An 18,523-nucleotide genomic window follows, 5' to 3' on the forward strand; every position below is an offset into this window, starting at 1 on the left:
GAAAGCTGTAAGAAGCACAGAGTAACCAGGTTTGCCACCAGAAGTGAAGTCTCTTGTTTGTATGGCGAGCATTATAAAAGGATGTGAACAAAGCTCTTGTTTGTACTATAAAAGTTCCTGGCTCCCATCCTTATTCTATCTGCATATCCACAACTGTATTGTATGTCTTTATTTATATAGCGCCATTAATGTACATAGCGCTTCACAGCAGTAATACACGTGACAATCATATAAATAACAAATAATACAAACAACAGATCATGGGAATAAGTGCCTCAGACATAAAAGTAACATTTCAGAAGAGGAGTCCCTGCTCTGAAGAGCTTACAATCTAATTGGTAGGTAGGAAGAACATTCAGAGACAGTAGGGGGGAATTCTGGTAAGAAAGCTAGGGTCAAACTTGCTGTTTTTGAGTAATGATATAACTGTTGCATGTTTGAAGGAGGGAAAGGTACCAGAGTAGAGGGAGGAGTTAAAAATGTGTGTGAGCGAAGGGATTATAGTAGGAGCAAGAGGTTTTAGGAGATGGGAGGGAATGGGGTGAAGAGGGCAAGTGGTAGAGGGAGAAGAGGAGATCAGCAGTGACACATCCTCCTCAGAAAAAGAGTCAAGGAAGGCAGGAGGAGAGTTACTGTAGGAAGCAGTGTAGGATGGGAGGAGGAAATAGAGAGGGGATGTTCTGATGTATGGATGCCACTTTTTCCTTAAAATAGTCAGCAGAGTCCTGAGGTGAGATGGAGGAAGAAGAAGAGGCAGCTGAGGGTGGTTTTAGTAGAGAGTCCAAGACAGAGAAGAGTTGTCGTGGGTTACATTTGTGCGTGTTGATTAGTGAAGAAAAGTAGGTTTGTTTAGCTTAGAGAGGGCAGAGTTGAAACAGGATAGCATCAATTTGTAGTGAAGGAAGTCTGCGAGAGTGTGAGATTTCTTCCAGAGGCTTTCAGAGGAACAAGTGAAGGAATGCGGCATGCGCGTGTGGGAATTTAGCCAACGTCTGGGGTTAGGGTCTGGGGTTAGAAGGGCGAGGCGGCAGAGAGAAAGCGGGGCATGTAGATCAAGAGAGGAGGATAAGCAGAGTTGTAGTTCCTGACCAGGTTGTCAGGGTCCAGAGCAGAGCTGAGAGAGGAGAGGGAGTAGCATAAAGTGGAATCAAAGGCTGGTAGGTTAATAAAGCGCAGGTTTCTGCAGAACCGAGGGCTAGATTGAGAGGGGGAGAAGCGAGAGAGAGAAAATGAGATGAGGTGATGGTCAGAGAGAGGAAAGAGGGAAATGGAGAAATCTGAGAGAAAAGTTTTTAGTGAAAACCAGGTCTAGGTAGTGGCCATCCTTGTTGGTGCTGGCTGCAGTCCACTGTTGAAGGCCAAAAGAAGAGGTTAGAGAGAGAAAGCCGGAAGCCCAAGGGAAAGAGTGGTCATCACTGTTTCAGTTGAAGTCCCCAAGGAGAAGAACAGGGGAGTCTGAGGAGAGAGAGAAAGAGAGCCAGGATTCAAAGTGAGAGAGAAAGGCAGAAGGGGGATGAGTAGAGGTAGGTGGGCGATAGATGACCACCATGTTGACAAGGAGAGGAGAGAAGATCTGGACAGTGTGAGCCTCAAAGGAGGGAAAAGGAAGAGGGGGCAGCATCGGAAGAGTTCGGTAACGGCAGAGAGAGGAGAGGAGGAGCCCCACGCCTCCACACCTGCCATCAGGGCGTGGAGTGTGGGAGAAAGAAAGGCCACCATAAGAGAGGGCAGCTTCCAGAGCATAGCCAGGTGAGCCAGGTCTCAGTTATAGCAAATAAGAGCAGAGGGCGAGAGTGAAAGAAGTCATGTACACAGAGGAACTTGTTAGAAAGGGAGCAAGCATTCCAAAGGACACAGGAGAAAGACAGAGAGGAGGGAGGGTGACAGGGGATGAGTATGAGGTTGGAGGGGTTGACACCTGAAGGAGTGGAAGTTGCATTTGGCAGGCGAGGATGGGACCATGTAGAAATTAGACAGGGACCATGATTGGGAGAGATATCCCCAGAAGCAAGGAGGAGAAGCATGGATAGAAAGAGAATGTGTGATGATGTTTTGTAGGGGTGTGTTTTAGTGCAGGCGATATAGCTATGTAGTGTCAGAGGGCGCAGGTAAGAAAGGAGTTCATGTGAACTGAGAAGTTGCAAAGAAAGGAGAGATGGAGATATATTAATAGCTTTGGAGACATAATGAGGCTGGTAGAAGAGCATCATTTGAAAAGAAGTGAGGTCATAGCAAATATAAATAGTAAAGGCGGCATCACAGCAATAGTAAAGTGCTGAGATGTGCAGTCTGGGATAGATAATATCCTCCTTTCCAGCGTAGATCAAATCCAGGAATCAGGGCCAGTAGGTGTTGTCCACTTTTTCACTCCTTTTGAACACCCTTTTAAACCCTAGCACTGCATGCTACTTAAAATGGGCTGCTTTAAATATGGACAGCTTTAAAATCAGACTGCAATACAGCATAAGTGACCGTTCTGTTCTGACTGGCAGATTAAATCTGTCAGTGGTGATATTGGATACCGAGGCTTGAGCCTCATTACTCCAAGTTCTCTTGTTGAGTGTATTGTCGCACTCTTTAGGAAGCTTCTTGAACAATACAGCATAAGGCTGCTGTGCTTTGTTATATAGCTCTAAAATGTAACCTGACTGAATCAAGTTCAGCCCAGCCTCCTTAATTAGCACATGTGAGGCACATTAAAACAGATGTTTTTTCTAAACAGGGTGTTGTCCTGCCTAAGTGTAAAAGCTGAATTTAATTAAGAGACACATCAAGGGGTGAATTGGATACAGGATACAAGTATGGGATTTACCTAGGATTGTTACAAGATGCATTTACTAAAATACACACATCAGGGGGTGAATTGGAGACAATCAGCCTGTGTGGATCCAGCACCCTGAACAGGTATGAGAGACTAAGCATTGCCATGTATATAGTTCAACTCAATGTAAACTCCTTTAGAGTCGGGCAAGGAAGGTTACACCATCTATGCCAAGGTGCAGTTTGGGGACTTACTAGCTGTGTAGTCCCCACACGGGTTCAGGAACCAACTATACTGCCTGGGATTCGCCATTAAATGTTTTTTTTTGGCACACTCCTTCGAGACACCTCCCATACCCCTAGATGTTCCCGAAACCCGTGTTGGGAATCACTTCCCTATAAAAATAAGTATTACAAGCTCACTCTGCCTGTAAACATCTGGTTGTTCCAGGTGCAGCTGGTTTTCCGTGTGTGAGTTTGGGGAGTTGGATCTGTTTGTATAGTGTTTGATTTGCTGGAAAGTTAACTGTATTTTTTTTCTCTCTTGTGTCATTGCTAAGATTGTGCTAGGGATAAGATAATTGCAAATTGCCCACAAATTGGTCTGTCCTTGTTTGGACCTGGTTGGTCTGTCTGCTCTATATAAAGAAGTATCCCAAGCTCACCTTGGAGCTTACTCACCCTGTCTGTAAAACATCTGGTTGTTCCAAATGCCGCTGATTTTGCAAGTGTGAGTTGCAAACAAGCAGGGTTTGAATGCAGCATTGTCAAAAGCATTAGCAGTACATCTGCTACCATGTAAGGTGTTGTACAGTGCAATGGCTGTACGGTGGTAGTTTTCTGTGAGATATTCTGCACGTTAATGGGCTGTCCCATCCGTAGGCACTTTTCTGTTCTGAGAAGAGATTGCAATGCTGCAGTTGAAATAGGTAGGATATGTGTATCCTCTTACCCCTGTCAGGCACCACGTGAGAGGCTACCGATGCCTCAGAGGCCTCCCTGGAGGAGGTCGGTCTGGGCTAATGTGGGAGTATGAGGGTTCTAGATCACAGGCATGACGCACATCCCATAAACTCGCACAACTTCTATGCTGCACTAGAAGGGCAGAACTGTACCATAGTATCGCTTACTACAGTTGAGGAGCGGTGGGGGGAGGTTCTAGTATTACTAGTAGGAATCCCGCAGGCAGGAAAATTGGATCCCATAAAAGGCAACTCCTCTTGGGGGATTCAATTGTAAAAGGTATAGATTTGGGAGCAGGTAGTGAGGAAAGAGGGAGGTAAAATGCCTACTGTATCTGGAGCTACAACTCAGAGGAATAAGAGGCACATTCTGGCAACCGTTAAGGCAGTAAGTTTGAAAAGTCTTTTTCAGGGGTATTGCCAGTATTTAGGGTTAGGGAAGGCAGGACTCGTCACACCAGACACTTTAATGTATGGTCGATGAAATGGTGTGAGGAGTTCTTTAGAGATACTGAACATAGCTGGAGGGACATGGACCTATATAAGGGATGGCTTTCATCCATCTTGGATACTAGGATACATTGGTAAAATCCCCAAAAGAGTGCTAAGCTTTAGCCCGCCTTTACTGAATGGGAACTGAGGCGTGCTAAAGCTAACATCAGGATAAATCCCTCTGTCGTCGTCCCTTGCAAGAGGCAGCGATTTTGGGGGGCTTTGCAGAAGGAACCTTATCCAGGGGAACAGAAGTCAGCTGAAAAAAACAAAGATCAATGACCCAGGCAGGGGCAGGTATATGGAAGAAACTGGAAGGATTCGGAAAAGGAGTAACAAAAGTCTTCAGGCTTTGTGTACAAATGCTCCTCGTTTGGGAAATCTGGTGCCGCGGCCCCTCCAGTGCACAAAGGGTTAAGCTGGTTGAATGGATACGACATTGCTTGAAGTGCAGGTAAATGGAGACTATTGAGAGCAGGGGAAGGTGACCAGTGGAGAAGCTGAGATCTGCACTGGGACCAGTGCACTTTAATATCTTTATCTGTGATATTACAAATGGTTTGGAGGGGAAAGTAAAGTATGTCCTTTTAGGGATGAAGCTCCAGCCACACAGAGACTGCTTGGTTACAGAAGCTAGTGGAGGTTTTGTCTGCCTTATAGATAAGCATCATTTATTTTATGCCTGTGAGAGCATTTTAACTGTACTAAAGTGAACTCAACACTATGGAGGGTTGTTTTTGTGCCTTTGTTTTATAGATCTATACACAGGGCAGAGAGGCGCTGTGTATAACACTGTTATTTCCCCCATTCCTTGTCGCAGGAGCCAAGTTCCCCATTAAATGGACAGCCCCAGAAGCTATAAACTATGGGACGTTCACTATCAAGTCTGACGTGTGGTCATTTGGGATCCTGCTCAGCGAGATTGTCACATACGGACGGATCCCGTACCCTGGTGAGAGGGACCCCTGAGCACATCAGGGGGCATGGGAATGTTGGGTGTGGAAGAGCAGTACTGTATAGGAATTCTGGGAATGGGGGAGAGCAGTGTAAGAGCGCTGGGTGTAGGAGGGGAGCAGTGTAAGCACGCTGGGTGTAGGAGGGGAGCAGTGTAAGAGCGCTGGGTGTAGGAGGGGAGCAGTGTAAGAGCGCTGGGTGTAGGAGGGGAGCAGTGTAAGAGCGCTGGGTGTAGGAGGGGAGCAGTGTAAGAGCGCTGGGTGTAACAGGAGAGCAGTGTAAGAGCGCTGGGTGTAACAGGGGAGCAGTGTAAGAGCGCTGGGTGTAACAGGGGAGCAGTGTAAGAGCGCTGGGTGTAACAGGGGAGCAGTGTAAGAGCGCTGGGTGTAAAAGGGGAGCAGTGTAGTGTAAGAGTGCTGGGTGTAGCAGGGGAGCAGTCTCAGAGCGCTGGGTGTAGGAGGGGAGCTGTCTCAGAGCGCTGGGTGTAGGAGGGGAGCAGTGTAAGAGCGCTGGGTGTAGGAGGGGAGCAGTGTAAGAGCGCTGGGTGTAGCAGGGGAGCAGTGTAAGAGCGCTGGGTGTAGGAGGGGAGCAGTGTAAGAGCGCTGGGTGGAACAGGGGAGCAGTGTAAGAGCGCTGGGTGGAACAGGGGAGCAGTGTAGTGTAAGAGTGCTGGGTGTAGCAGGGGAGCAGTCTCAGAGCACTGGGTGTAGGAGGGGAGCTGTCTCAGAGTGCTGGGTGTAGGAGGGGAGCTGTCTCAGAGCACTGGGTGTAGGAGGGGAGCAGTGTAAGAGTGCTGGGTGTAGCAGGGGAGCAGTGTAAGAGCGCTGGGTGTAGGAGGGGAGCAGTGTAAGATCGCTGGGTGTAGGAGGGGAGCAGTGTAAGAGCGCTGGTTGTAGGAGGGGAGCAGTGTAAGAGCGCTGGGTGTAGGAGGGGAGCAGTGTCAGAGCGCTGGGTGTAGGAGGGGAGCAGTGTAAGAGCGCTGGGTGTAGGAGGGGAGCAGTGTAAGAGCGCTGGGTGTAGGAAGGGAGCAGTGTAAGAGCGCTGGGTGTAGGAGGGGAGCAGTGTAAGAGTGCTGGGTGTAGGAGGGGAGCAATGTAAGAGTGCTGGGTGTAGGAGGGGAGCAGTGTAAGAGTGCTGGGTGTAGGAGGGGAGCAGTGTAAGAGTGCTGGGTTTAGGAGGGGAGCAGTGTAAGAGCGCTGGGTGTAGGAGGGGAGCAGTGTAAGAGCGCTGGGTGTAGGAGGGGAACAGTGTAAGAGCTCTGGGTGTAGGAGGGGAACAGTGTAAGAGCGCTGGGTGTAGGAGGGGAACAGTGTAAGAGCGCTGGGTGTAGGAGGGGAGCAGTGTAAGAGCGCTGAGTGTAGCAGGGGAGCAGTGTAAGAGCGCTGGGTGTAGGAGGGGAACAGTGTAAGAGTGCTGGGTGTAGAAGGGGAGAAGTGTAAGAGCGCTGGGTGTAGGAGGGGAGCATTGTAAGAGCGCTGGGTGTAGCAGAGGGGCAGTGTAAGAGCGCTGGGTGTAGGAGGGGAGCCGTGTAAGAGCGCTGGGTGTAGCAGGGGAGCAGTGTAAGAGCGCTCGGTGTAGGAGGGGAGCAGTGTAAGAGCGCTGGGTGTAGCGCTGGGTGTAGGAGGGGAGCAGTGTAAGAGCGCTGGGTGTAGCAGGGGAGCAGTGTAAGAGCGCTCGGTGTAGGAGGGGAGCAGTGTAAGAGCGCTGGGTGTAGAAGTGGAACAGTGTAAGAGCGCTAGGTGTAGGAGGGGAGCAGTGTAAGAGTGCTGGGTGTAGGAGGGGAGCAGTCTCAGAGCGCTGGGTGTAGGAGGGGAGCAGTGTAAGAGCACTGGGTGTAGGAGGGGAGCAGTATAAGAGCGCTGGGTGTAGGAGGGGAGCAGTGTGAGAGCGCTGGGGGTAGGAGGGGAGCAGTGTAAGAGCGCTTGGTGTAGGAGGGGAGCAGTGTAAGAGCGCTGGGTGTAGGAGGGGAGCAGTGTAAGAGCGCTGGGTGTAGGAGGGAAGCAGTGTAAGAGCGCTGGGTGTAGGAGGGGAGCAGTGTAAGAGCGCTGGGTGTAGGAGGGGAGCAGTGTAAGAGCGCTGGGTGTAGGAGGGGAACTGTGTAAGAGCGCTAGGTGTAGGAGGGGAGCAGTGTAAGAGCGCTGGGTGTAGGAGGGGAGTAGTGTAAGAGTGCTGGGTGTAGGAGGGGAGCAGTGTAAGAGTGCTGGGTGTAGGAGGGGAGCAGTGTAAGAGCGCTGGGTGTAGGAGGGGAACAGTGTAGGAGGAGAGCAGTGTAAGAGCGCTGGGTGTATGAGGGGAGCAGTGTAAAAGCGCTGGGTGTAGGAGGGGAGCAGTGTAAGAGCGCTGGGTGTAGGAGGGGAGCAGTGTAAGAGCGCTGGGTGTAGGAGGGGAGCAGTGTAAGAGCGCTGGGTGTAGGAGGGGAGTAGTGTAACAGTGCTGGGTGTAGGAGGGGAGTAGTGTAAGAGTGCTGGGTGTAGGAGGGGAGCAGTGTAAGAGCGCTGGGTGTAGGAGGGGAGCAGTGTAAGAGCGCTTGGTGTAGGAGGGGAGCAGTGTAAGAGCGCTGGGTGTAGGAGGGGAACAGTGTAAGAGCGCTGGGTGTAGGAGGGGAGCAGTGTAAGAGCGCTGGGTGTAGGAGGGGAACAGTGTAAGAGCGCTGGGTGTAAGAGGGGAGCAGTGTAAGAGCGCTGGGTGTAGGAGGGGAGCAGTGTAAGAGCGCTGGGTGTAGGAGGGGAGCAGTGTAAGAGCGCTGGGTGCAAGAGGGGAGCAGTGTAAGAGCGCTGGGTGTAGGAGGGGAGCAGTGTAAGAGTGCTGGGTGCAAGAGGGGAGCAGTGTAATAGCGCTGGGTGTAGGAGGGGAACAGTGTAAGAGCGCTGGGTGCAGGAGGGGAGTAGTGTAAGAGCGCTGGGTGTAGGAGGGGAGCAGTGTAAGAGCACTGGGTGTAGGAGGGGAGAAGTGTAAGAGCGCTGGGTGTAGGAGGGGAACAGTGTAAGAGCGCTGGGTGTAGGAGGGGAACAGTGTAAGAGCGCTGGGTGTAGGAGGGGAGCAGTGTAAGAGTGCTGGGTGTAGGAGGGGAGCAGTGTAAGAGCGCTGGGTGTAGGAGGGGAACAGTGTAAGAGCGCTAGGTGTAGGAGGGGAGCAGTGTAAGAGCGCTGGGTGTAGGAGGGGAGAAGTGTAAGAGCGCTGGGTGTAGGAGGGGAGAAGTGTAAGAGCGCTGGGTGTAGGAGGGGAGAAGTGTAAGAGCGCTGGGTGTAGTAGGGGAACAGTGTAAGAGCACTGGGTGTAGGAGGAGAGCAGTGTAAGAGCGCTGGGTGTATGAGGGGAGCAGTGTAATAGCGCTGGGTGTAGGAGGGGAGCAGTGTAAGAGCGCTGGGTGTAGGAGGGGAGCAGTGTAAGAGCGCTGGGTGTAGGAGGGGAGCAGTGTAAGAGCGCTGGGTGTAGGAGGGGAGTAGTGTAAGAGTGCTGGGTGTAGGAGGGGAGTAGTGTAAGACTGCTGGGTGTAGGAGGGGAGCAGTGTAAGAGCGCTGGGTGTAGGAGGGGAGCAGTGTAAGAGCGCTGGGTGTAGGAGGGGAGCAGTGTAAGAGCGCTGGGTGTAGGAGGGGAACAGTGTAAGAGCGCTGGGTGTAGGAGGGGAGCAGTGTAAGAGCGCTGGGTGTAGGAGGGGAACAGTGTAAGAGCGCTGGGTGTAGGAGGGGAGCAGTGTAAGAGTGCTGGGTGTAGGAGGGGAGCAGTGTAAGAGCGCTGGGTGTAGGAGGGGAGCAGTGTAAGAGCGCTGGGTGTAGGAGGGGAGCTGTCTCAGAGCGCTGGGTGTAGGAGGGGAGCTGTCTCAGAGCACTGGGTGTAGGAGGGGAGCAGTGTAAGAGCGCTGGGTGTAGGAGGGGAGCAGTGTAAGAGCGCTGGGTGTAGGAGGGGAGCAGTGTAAGAGCGCTGGGTGGAACAGGGGAGCAGTGTAAGAGCGCTGGGTGGAACAGGGGAGCAGTGTAGTGTAAGAGTGCTGGGTGTAGCAGGGGAGCAGTCTCAGAGCACTGGGTGTAGGAGGGGAGCTGTCTCAGAGTGCTGGGTGTAGGAGGGGAGCTGTCTCAGAGCGCTGGGTGTAGGAGGGGAGCAGTGTAAGAGCGCTGGGTGGAACAGGGGAGCAGTGTAAGAGCGCTGGGTGGAACAGGGGAGCAGTGTAAGAGCGCTGGGTGGAACAGGGGAGCAGTGTAGTGTAAGAGTGCTGGGTGTAGCAGGGGAGCAGTCTCAGAGCACTGGGTGTAGGAGGGGAGCTGTCTCAGAGTGCTGGGTGTAGGAGGGGAGCTGTCTCAGAGCACTGGGTGTAGGAGGGGAGCAGTGTAAGAGTGCTGGGTGTAGCAGGGGAGCAGTGTAAGAGCGCTTGGTGTAGGAGGGGAGCAGTGTAAGATCGCTGGGTGTAGGAGGGGAGCAGTGTAAGAGCGCTGGGTGTAGGAGGGGAGCAGTGTAAGAGCGCTGGGTGTAGGAGGGGAGCAGTGTCAGAGCGCTGGGTGTAGGAGGGGAGCAGTGTAAGAGCGCTGGGTGTAGGAGGGGAGCAGTGTAAGAGCGCTGGGTGTAGGAAGGGAGCAGTGTAAGAGCGCTGGGTGTAGGAGGGGAGCAGTGTAAGAGTGCTGGGTGTAGGAGGGGAGCAGTGTAAGAGTGCTGGGTGTAGGAGGGGAGCAGTGTAAGAGCGCTGGGTGTAGGAGGGGAGCAGTGTAAGAGCGCTGGGTGTAGCAGGGGAGCAGTGTAAGAGCGCTGGGTGTAGGAGGGGAGCAGTGTAAGAGCGCTGGGTGGAACAGGGGAGCAGTGTAAGAGCGCTGGGTGGAACAGGGGAGCAGTGTAGTGTAAGAGTGCTGGGTGTAGCAGGGGAGCAGTCTCAGAGCACTGGGTGTAGGAGGGGAGCTGTCTCAGAGTGCTGGGTGTAGGAGGGGAGCTGTCTCAGAGCGCTGGGTGTAGGAGGGGAGCAGTGTAAGAGCGCTGGGTGGAACAGGGGAGCAGTGTAAGAGCGCTGGGTGGAACAGGGGAGCAGTGTAAGAGCGCTGGGTGGAACAGGGGAGCAGTGTAGTGTAAGAGTGCTGGGTGTAGCAGGGGAGCAGTCTCAGAGCACTGGGTGTAGGAGGGGAGCTGTCTCAGAGTGCTGGGTGTAGGAGAGGAGCTGTCTCAGAGCACTGGGTGTAGGAGGGGAGCAGTGTAAGAGTGCTGGGTGTAGCAGGGGAGCAGTGTAAGAGCGCTGGGTGTAGGAGGGGAGCAGTGTAAGAGCGCTGGGTGTAGGAGGGGAGCAGTGTCAGAGCGCTGGGTGTAGGAGGGGAGCAGTGTAAGAGCGCTGGGTGTAGGAGGGGAGCAGTGTAAGAGCGCTGGGTGTAGGAAGGGAGCAGTGTAAGAGCGCTGGGTGTAGGAGGGGAGCAGTGTAAGAGTGCTGGGTGTAGGAGGGGAGCAGTGTAAGAGTGCTGGGTGTAGGAGGGGAGCAGTGTAAGAGCGCTGGGTGTAGGAGGGGAGCAGTGTAAGAGCGCTGGGTGTAGCAGGGGAGCAGTGTAAGAGCGCTGGGTGTAGGAGGGGAGCAGTGTAAGAGCGCTGGGTGGAACAGGGGAGCAGTGTAAGAGCGCTGGGTGGAACAGGGGAGCAGTGTAGTGTAAGAGTGCTGGGTGTAGTAGGGGAGCAGTCTCAGAGCACTGGGTGTAGGAGGGGAGCTGTCTCAGAGTGCTGGGTGTAGGAGGGGAGCTGTCTCAGAGCGCTGGGTGTAGGAGGGGAGCAGTGTAAGAGCGCTGGGTGGAACAGGGGAGCAGTGTAAGAGCGCTGGGTGGAACAGGGGAGCAGTGTAGTGTAAGAGTGCTGGGTGTAGGAGGGGAGCTGTCTCAGAGCACTGGGTGTAGGAGGGGAGCTGTCTCAGAGTGCTGGGTGTAGGAGGGGAGCTGTCTCAGAGCACTGGGTGTAGGAGGGGAGCAGTGTAAGAGTGCTGGGTGTAGCAGGGGAGCAGTGTAAGAGCGCTGGGTGTAGGAGGGGAGCAGTGTAAGATCGCTGGGTGTAGGAGGGGAGCAGTGTAAGAGCGCTGGGTGTAGGAGGGGAGCAGTGTAAGAGCGCTGGGTGTAGGAGGGGAGCAGTGTCAGAGCGCTGGGTGTAGGAGGGGAGCAGTGTAAGAGCGCTGGGTGTAGGAGGGGAGCAGTGTAAGAGCGCTGGGTGTAGGAAGGGAGCAGTGTAAGAGCGCTGGGTGTAGGAGGGGAGCAGTGTAAGAGTGCTGGGTGTAGGAGGGGAGCAGTGTAAGAGTGCTGGGTGTAGGAGGGGAGCAGTGTAAGAGTGCTGGGTGTAGGAGGGGAGCAGTGTAAGAGTGCTGGGTGTAGGAGGGGAGCAGTGTAAGAGCGCTGGGTGTAGTAGGGGACTAGTGTAAGAGCGCTGGGTGTAGGAGGGGAACAGTGTAAGAGCGCTGGGTGTAGGAGGGGAACAGTGTAAGAGCGCTGGGTGTAGGAGGGGAACAGTGTAAGAGCGCTGGGTGTAGGAGGGGAGCAGTGTAAGAGCGCTGGGTGTAGGAGGGGAACAGTGTAAGAGTGCTGGGTGTAGAAGGGGAGAAGTGTAAGAGCGCTGGGTGTAGGAGGGGAGCATTGTAAGAGCGCTGGGTGTAGCAGAGGGGCAGTGTAAGAGCGCTGGGTGTAGGAGGGGAGCCGTGTAAGAGCGCTGGGTGTAGGAGGGGAGCAGTGTAAGAGCGCTGGGTGTAGGAGGGGAGCAGTGTAAGAGCGCTGGTTGGAGGAGGGGAGCTGTCACTGAGCGCTGGGTGTAGGAGGGGAGCTGTCTCAGAGCACTGGGTGTAGGAGGGGAGCAGTGTAAGAGCGCTGGGTGTAGGAGGGGAGCAGTGTAAGAGCGCTGGGTGTAGGAGGGGAGCAGTGTAAGAGCGCTGGGTGTAGCAGGGGAGCAGTGTAAGAGCGCTGGGTGTAGGAGGGGAGCAGTGTAAGAGCGCTGGGTGGAACAGGGGAGCAGTGTAAGAGCGCTGGGTGGAACAGGGGAGCAGTCTAGTGTAAGAGTGCTGGGTGTAGCAGGGGAGCAGTCTCAGAGCACTGGGTGTAGGAGGGGAGCTGTCTCAGAGTGCTGGGTGTAGGAGGGGAGCTGTCTCAGAGCGCTGGGTGTAGGAGGGGAGCAGTGTAAGAGCGCTGGGTGGAACAGGGGAGCAGTGTAAGAGCTCTGGGTGGAACAGGGGAGCAGTGTAAGAGCGCTGGGTGGAACAGGGGAGCAGTGTAGTGTAAGAGTGCTGGGTGTAGCAGGGGAGCAGTCTCAGAGCACTGGGTGTAGGAGGGGAGCTGTCTCAGAGTGCTGGGTGTAGGAGGGGAGCTGTCTCAGAGCACTGGGTGTAGGAGGGGAGCAGTGTAAGAGTGCTGGGTGTAGCAGGGGAGCAGTGTAAGAGCGCTGGGTGTAGGAGGGGAGCAGTGTAAGATCGCTGGGTGTAGGAGGGGAGCAGTGTAAGAGTGCTGGGTGTAGGAGGGGAGCAGTGTAAGAGCGCTGGGTGTAGGAGGGGAGCAGTGTCAGAGCGCTGGGTGTAGGAGGGGAGCAGTGTAAGAGCGCTGGGTGTAGGAGGGGAGCAGTGTAAGAGCGCTGGGTGTAGGAAGGGAGCAGTGTAAGAGTGCTGGGTGTAGGAGGGGAGCAGTGTAAGAGTGCTGGGTGTAGGAGGGGAGCAGTGTAAGAGTGCTGGGTGTAGCAGGGGAGCAGTGTAAGAGTGCTGGGTGTAGGAGGGGAGCAGTGTAAGAGTGCTGGGTGTAGGAGGGGAGCAGTGTAAGAGCGCTGGGTGTAGGAGGGGAGCAGTGTAAGAGCGCTGGGTGTAGGAGGGGAACAGTGTAAGAGCGCTGGGTGTAGGAGGGGAACAGTGTAAGAGCGCTGGGTGTAGGAGGGGAACAGTGTAAGAGCGCTGAGTGTAGGAGGGGAGCAGTGTAAGAGCGCTGGGTGTAGCAGGGGAGCAGTGTAAGAGCGCTGGGTGTAGGAGGGGAACAGTGTAAGAGTGCTGGGTGTAGAAGGGGAGAAGTGTAAGAGCGCTGGGTGTAGGAGGGGAGCATTGTAAGAGCGCTGGGTGTAGCAGAGGGGCAGTGTAAGAGCGCTGGGTGTAGGAGGGGAGCCGTGTAAGAGCGCTGGGTGTAGCAGGGGAGCAGTGTAAGAGCGCTCGGTGTAGGAGGGGAGCAGTGTAAGAGCGCTGGGTGTAGAAGTGGAACAGTGTAAGAGCGCTGGGTGGAACAGGGGAGCAGTGTAAGAGCGCTGGGTGGAACAGGGGAGCAGTGTAAGAGCGCTGGGTGGAACAGGGGAGCAGTGTAGTGTAAGAGTGCTGGGTGTAGCAGGGGAGCAGTCTCAGAGCACTGGGTGTAGGAGGGGAGCTGTCTCAGAGTGCTGGGTGTAGGAGGGGAGCTGTCTCAGAGCACTGGGTGTAGGAGGGGAGCAGTGTAAGAGTGCTGGGTGTAGCAGGGGAGCAGTGTAAGAGCGCTGGGTGTAGGAGGGGAGCAGTGTAAGATCGCTGGGTGTAGGAGGGGAGCAGTGTAAGAGTGCTGGGTGTAGGAGGGGAGCAGTGTAAGAGCGCTGGGTGTAGGAGGGGAGCAGTGTCAGAGCGCTGGGTGTAGGAGGGGAGCAGTGTAAGAGCGCTGGGTGTAGGAGGGGAGCAGTGTAAGAGCGCTGGGTGTAGGAAGGGAGCAGTGTAAGAGTGCTGGGTGTAGGAGGGGAGCAGTGTAAGAGTGCTGGGTGTAGGAGGGGAGCAGTGTAAGAGTGCTGGGTGTAGGAGGGGAGCAGTGTAAGAGTGCTGGGTGTAGGAGGGGAGCAGTGTAAGAGTGCTGGGTGTAGGAGGGGAGCAGTGTAAGAGCGCTGGGTGTAGGAGGGGAGTAGTGTAAGAGTGCTGGGTGTAGGAGGGGAGTAGTGTAAGACTGCTGGGTGTAGGAGGGGAGCAGTGTAAGAGCGCTGGGTGTAGGAGGGGAGCAGTGTAAGAGTGCTGGGTGTAGGAGGGGAGCAGTGTAAGAGCGCTGGGTGTAGGAGGGGAACAGTGTAAGAGCGCTGGGTGTAGGAGGGGAGCAGTGTAAGAGAGCTGGGTGTAGGAGGGGAACAGTGTAAGAGCGCTGGGTGTAGGAAGGGAGCAGTGTAAGAGTGCTGGGTGTAGGAGGGGAGCAGTGTAAGAGCGCTGGGTGTAGGAGGGGAGCAGTGTAAGAGCGCTGGGTGCAAGAGGGGAGCAGTGTAAGAGCGCTGGGTGTAGGAGGGGAGCAGTGTAAGAGCGCTGGGTGCAAGAGGGGAGCAGTGTAAGAGCGCTGGGTGTAGGAGGGGAGCAGTGTAAGAGCGCTGGTTGTAGGAGGGGAGCAGTGTAAGAGCGCTGGGTGTAGGAGGGGAGCAGTGTAAGAGCGCTGGGTGCAAGAGGGGAGCAGTGTAAGAGCGCTGGGTGTAGGAGGGGAGCAGTGTAAGAGCGCTGGGTGCAAGAGGGGAGCAGTGTAAGAGCGCTGGGTGTAGGAGGGGAACAGTGTAAGAGCGCTGGGTGTAGGAGGGGAGCAGTGTAAGAGCGCTGGGTGCAGGAGGGGAGCAGTGTAAGAGTGCTGGGTGTAGGAGGGGAGCAGTGTAAGAGCGCTGGGTGTAGGAGGGGAGCAGTGTAAGAGTGCTGGGTGTAGGAGGGGAGCAGTGTAAGAGCGCTGGGTGTAGGAGGGGAGCAGTGTAAGAGCGCTGGGTGTAGGAAGGGAGCAGTGTAAGAGTGCTGGGTGTAGGAGGGGAGCAGTGTAAGGCTAAGTCCATAGTGCGGAGGCGCGCTGAGGCTGAGGGAAAGTGGGTGCTTTCCCTGGCCTCAGTTCGCGCGCAGTCCGGGGGTGTGTCGGGGGGCGGGCCAGTGACGTCATGAAGCGAACCGCTCACGTGACCAGCCCTGCACTCCCATCAGCGCCAAAACTAAAATTAACTTGTCGGCTACGCTTCCGCACGCCTTCGGACGCGTGCGCGAGCCCCTGCTAAAGCCGCTCTCATTGCGGCTGCAGGGGCTCACTGCCGAGCATGAGCGCGGCTCAGCACGGGTCAGCGCCTAAGCGCTGACCATGCCCGCGGCCTTAGAGCGCTGGGTGTAGGAGGGGAGCAGTGTAAGAGCGCTGGGTGTAGGAGGGGAGAAGGTAAGAGCGCTGGGTGTAGGAGGGGAGAAGTGTAAGAGCGCTGGGTGTAGGAGGGGAATAGTGTAAGAGCGCTGGGTGTAGGAGAGGAGCAGTGTAAGAGCGCTGGGTGTAGGAGGGGAGCAGTGTAAGAGCGCTGGGTGTAAGAGGGGAGCTGTCTCAGAGCGCTGGGTGTAGGAGGGGAGCTGTCTCAGAGCGCTGGGTGTAGGAGGGGAGCAGTGTCAGAGTTCTGGGTGTAGGAGGGGAGCAGTGTAAGAGCGCTGGGTGTAGAAGGGGAGCAGTATAAGAGCGCTGGGTGTAGGAGGGGAGCAGTGTAAGAGTGCTGGGTGTAGGAGGGGAGCAGTTTCAAAGCGCTGGATGTAGGAGGGGAGCAGAGCGACAGTGGTGGGTGTAGGAGGGGAGCAGTGTAAGAGCGCTGGATGTAGGAGGGGAGCAGTATAAGAGCGCTGGGTGTAGGAGGGGAGCAGTGTAAGAGCGCTGGGTGTAGAAGGGGAGCAGTGTAAGAGCGCTGGGCGTAGGAGGGGAGCAGTGTAAGAGCGCTGGGTGTAGGAGGGGAGCAGTGTAAGAGCACTGGGTGTAGGAGGGGAGCAGTGTAAGAGCGCTGGGTGTAAAAGGAGAGCAGTGTAAGAGCACTGGGTGTAGGAGGGGAGCAGTCTCAGAGCGCTGGGTGTTGTCGGGGAGCAGTCTCAAAGCACAAGGTAACATGCCCCCACTCTTGTGCCAGGCATGACTAACCCGGAGGTTATAGATCATCTGGAGCGTGGGTATCGCATGCCACAGCCTGAGCTGTGCCCCTGCGAGCTGTACGAGGTGATGGTTCGATGCTGGAGGAACAATCCCGAAGAGAGGCCCACGTTTGAATATCTCCGCTCCGTGCTGGATGACTTCTTCACAGCTACTGAGGGCCAGTACCAGCCCCAGCTCTGAGCAGGCGCTGCCAAAGGGCACGCCGAGTTTGATCCCCAGCCCTAAGCGGACACTGCTACTGGGCACCCCCAGTAAGACAGACAGCCCTAAAGCTGGCACTGCCAAGGGGCATTTCAAGTATGATACTCAGCCCTGAGCGGGCAGTGTCATGGAGCACCCCAAGTATTATTCGCAGCCCTGAGCAGACACTGCTAGGGGCCACGCCCAGTATTACCAACCACATTCATGAGTAGGTAGCCCTGTGAGCACCCACAGTTATGAGTGGGCATCTCTTTGAGGCAATACCCTCCAAGGGGAAAACCAACCAGACCGGGCACAACCAGCCATTGCCAGACCCCTCCAGGGGCACAACCAGCCATTGCCAGACCCCTCCAGGTGCACAACCAGCCATTGCCAGACCCCTCCAGGGGCACAACCAGCCATTGCCAGACCCCTCCAGGGGCACAACCAGCCATTGCCAGACCCCTCCAGGGGCACAACCTGCCATTCCCAGACCTCTCCAGGGGCACAACCAGCCATTCCCAGACCCCTCCAGGGGCACAACCAGCCATTCCCAGACCCCTCCAGGGGCACAACCAGCCATTGCCAGACCCCTCCAGGGGCACAACCAGCCATTGCCAGACCCCTCCAGGGGCACAACCAGCCATTCCCAGACCCCTCCAGGGGCACAACCAGCCATTCCCAGACCCCTCCAGGGGCACAACCAGCCATTCCCAGACCCCTCCAGGGGCACAACCAGCCATTCCCAGACCCCTCCAGGGGCACAACCAGCCATTGCCAGACCCCTCCAGTATTGCTCCCTCCAGCCCTGCGAGTGAAGGAATGTTTCTGTTTTATGTTGAAATATTGTAACATGTACAAATATATCACAAAGACTGTCAGTGAGTCTGTTCTTAATTACAGGGCAATTAGTCCACAAAGCTGGCAATCTAACTTGGGATACCTAGGGTCCAGGGAGTTACAGAGCAAAAGAAGCGAAAGCACTTACCCAGGCAACACCTTGCTGTGCGCATCATGCCTCGGTGGAAAACCTAAGTCCAAATGGCATCTCGTGCTGATTTCACCAAATAAGTCTACGAGGAAGGAGAGATGATCGATCCCTGGAAAAAGCGCAGGGGACGGAGCTAGAAACTGCAAAGGCACAAGGGCAGACATCTATTATATGCCCTGCAAATTTTATTTACGCATATGTAACTATAGAATATGGAGTCTCGCATTGTTCTGCATATTGCTATATATCGCTGTGTATATGTAACGGGTGCTCACCACAAACAGGACGGGACCGCGAGGCTGAGGTGGGGATGTTGGTAACCACCGCCCTACAACCAGCAAGCATGTCTGGAGTGCAGAGTGAAGGTCGTGTAGCCGGGCCAGGGTAGGAGAGGCCAGAAAGGTGATACTCGCCGTGGTCTAGGGTTGGAGAAAACGGATAGTCGTAGTGAGGAGCCGGGGTCCAGGAGCAGAGAAGGTAGAAGTCCAATTGCAAGCCGAAGTCAGGGGTCAGAGAAGGTGGAGGTCCAGATACAAGCCGAGGTCAAAACAGGAGAAAAAAAAACAAGACAAGTTCAGGCAAGGTAACAGCAAGGCAGCAGGGTGCTTTGGGGCAAGCACTTCGTCACAACACATGTTTATGCTCATCCAAATTGGAGGAGGACCTGGTGAGCATAAATAGGGCAGGCAGCCAATAGCAGGTCAGTACAAGGCTTCAGGGTAATGAATGAGAACCGCCCCCTCAGATGTATTAAGTACACCGATAGGCAGGGGCGGGGAGGAGAGCAGGTGTAGAATAATTGTTGAGAGCAAGACTTCTTAGGGCCGTGCGGCGCCTGCGCGTAACTTGCGTGCGATGCTCCTCACCCGTGACGTCACAGGGGCGGAGCCTGAGCACAGTGCATGCAGTGTCCCCCAGCCTTGTAGCGCGACGCGCGTCACCCGTTTCGTCACGGGTCCCATCACGGGAGGCGGAGCCTGAGCGCGTTGCATGTGGTGTCCCCCAGTCTGGTAGTGCAACGCACGTCACCCGTCTCGTCACGGGATGTGTCACGGGGGCGGAGTTGAGGCCCAATCCTCACAGTATACATACACACCACTATATAATCACTGTACCATATATGATATACATATTGTTATTAAATTGTGTGGTGTTTTTGTATGATATGTGCTGGATCTCTCAGCAAAGAAACTGCAGTTATTAATGAAATGACTTAAAGCTACAGTTCAAGGTGCCGTTTAAAAAAATAAATCAAATAAAATTGAATATGTGCATCAATACAAGCTGCACACTGCTAAGTTGCCGATCGATCCGTTCTCCTGTAATCGATCGCTGAAGATTCGGCTTGGGTTCTTTGTATCACTATT

General features: G+C 54.9%; 1 protein-coding gene across 1 annotated transcript in view; it reads left to right on the top strand.

Annotated features, from left to right (window-relative positions):
* The window catches only part of LCK (LCK proto-oncogene, Src family tyrosine kinase), a 43,528-nt gene extending 25,229 nt beyond the window's left edge, over positions 1 to 18,299 (top strand). The window contains exons 12-13 of the mRNA XM_075604686.1: positions 5,035 to 5,166; positions 15,963 to 18,299. Of these exons, the coding sequence (XP_075460801.1) occupies positions 5,035 to 5,166; positions 15,963 to 16,165 (335 nt within the window). The 3' untranslated portion in view covers positions 16,166 to 18,299. The remainder of the gene's footprint in view (positions 1 to 5,034; positions 5,167 to 15,962) is intronic.
* Positions 18,300 to 18,523: the final 224 nt, after the last annotated feature.

This window comes from Ascaphus truei, chromosome 6, assembly GCF_040206685.1.
Source record: "Ascaphus truei isolate aAscTru1 chromosome 6, aAscTru1.hap1, whole genome shotgun sequence".
Classification (NCBI taxonomy): Eukaryota; Metazoa; Chordata; class Amphibia; order Anura; family Ascaphidae; genus Ascaphus; species Ascaphus truei.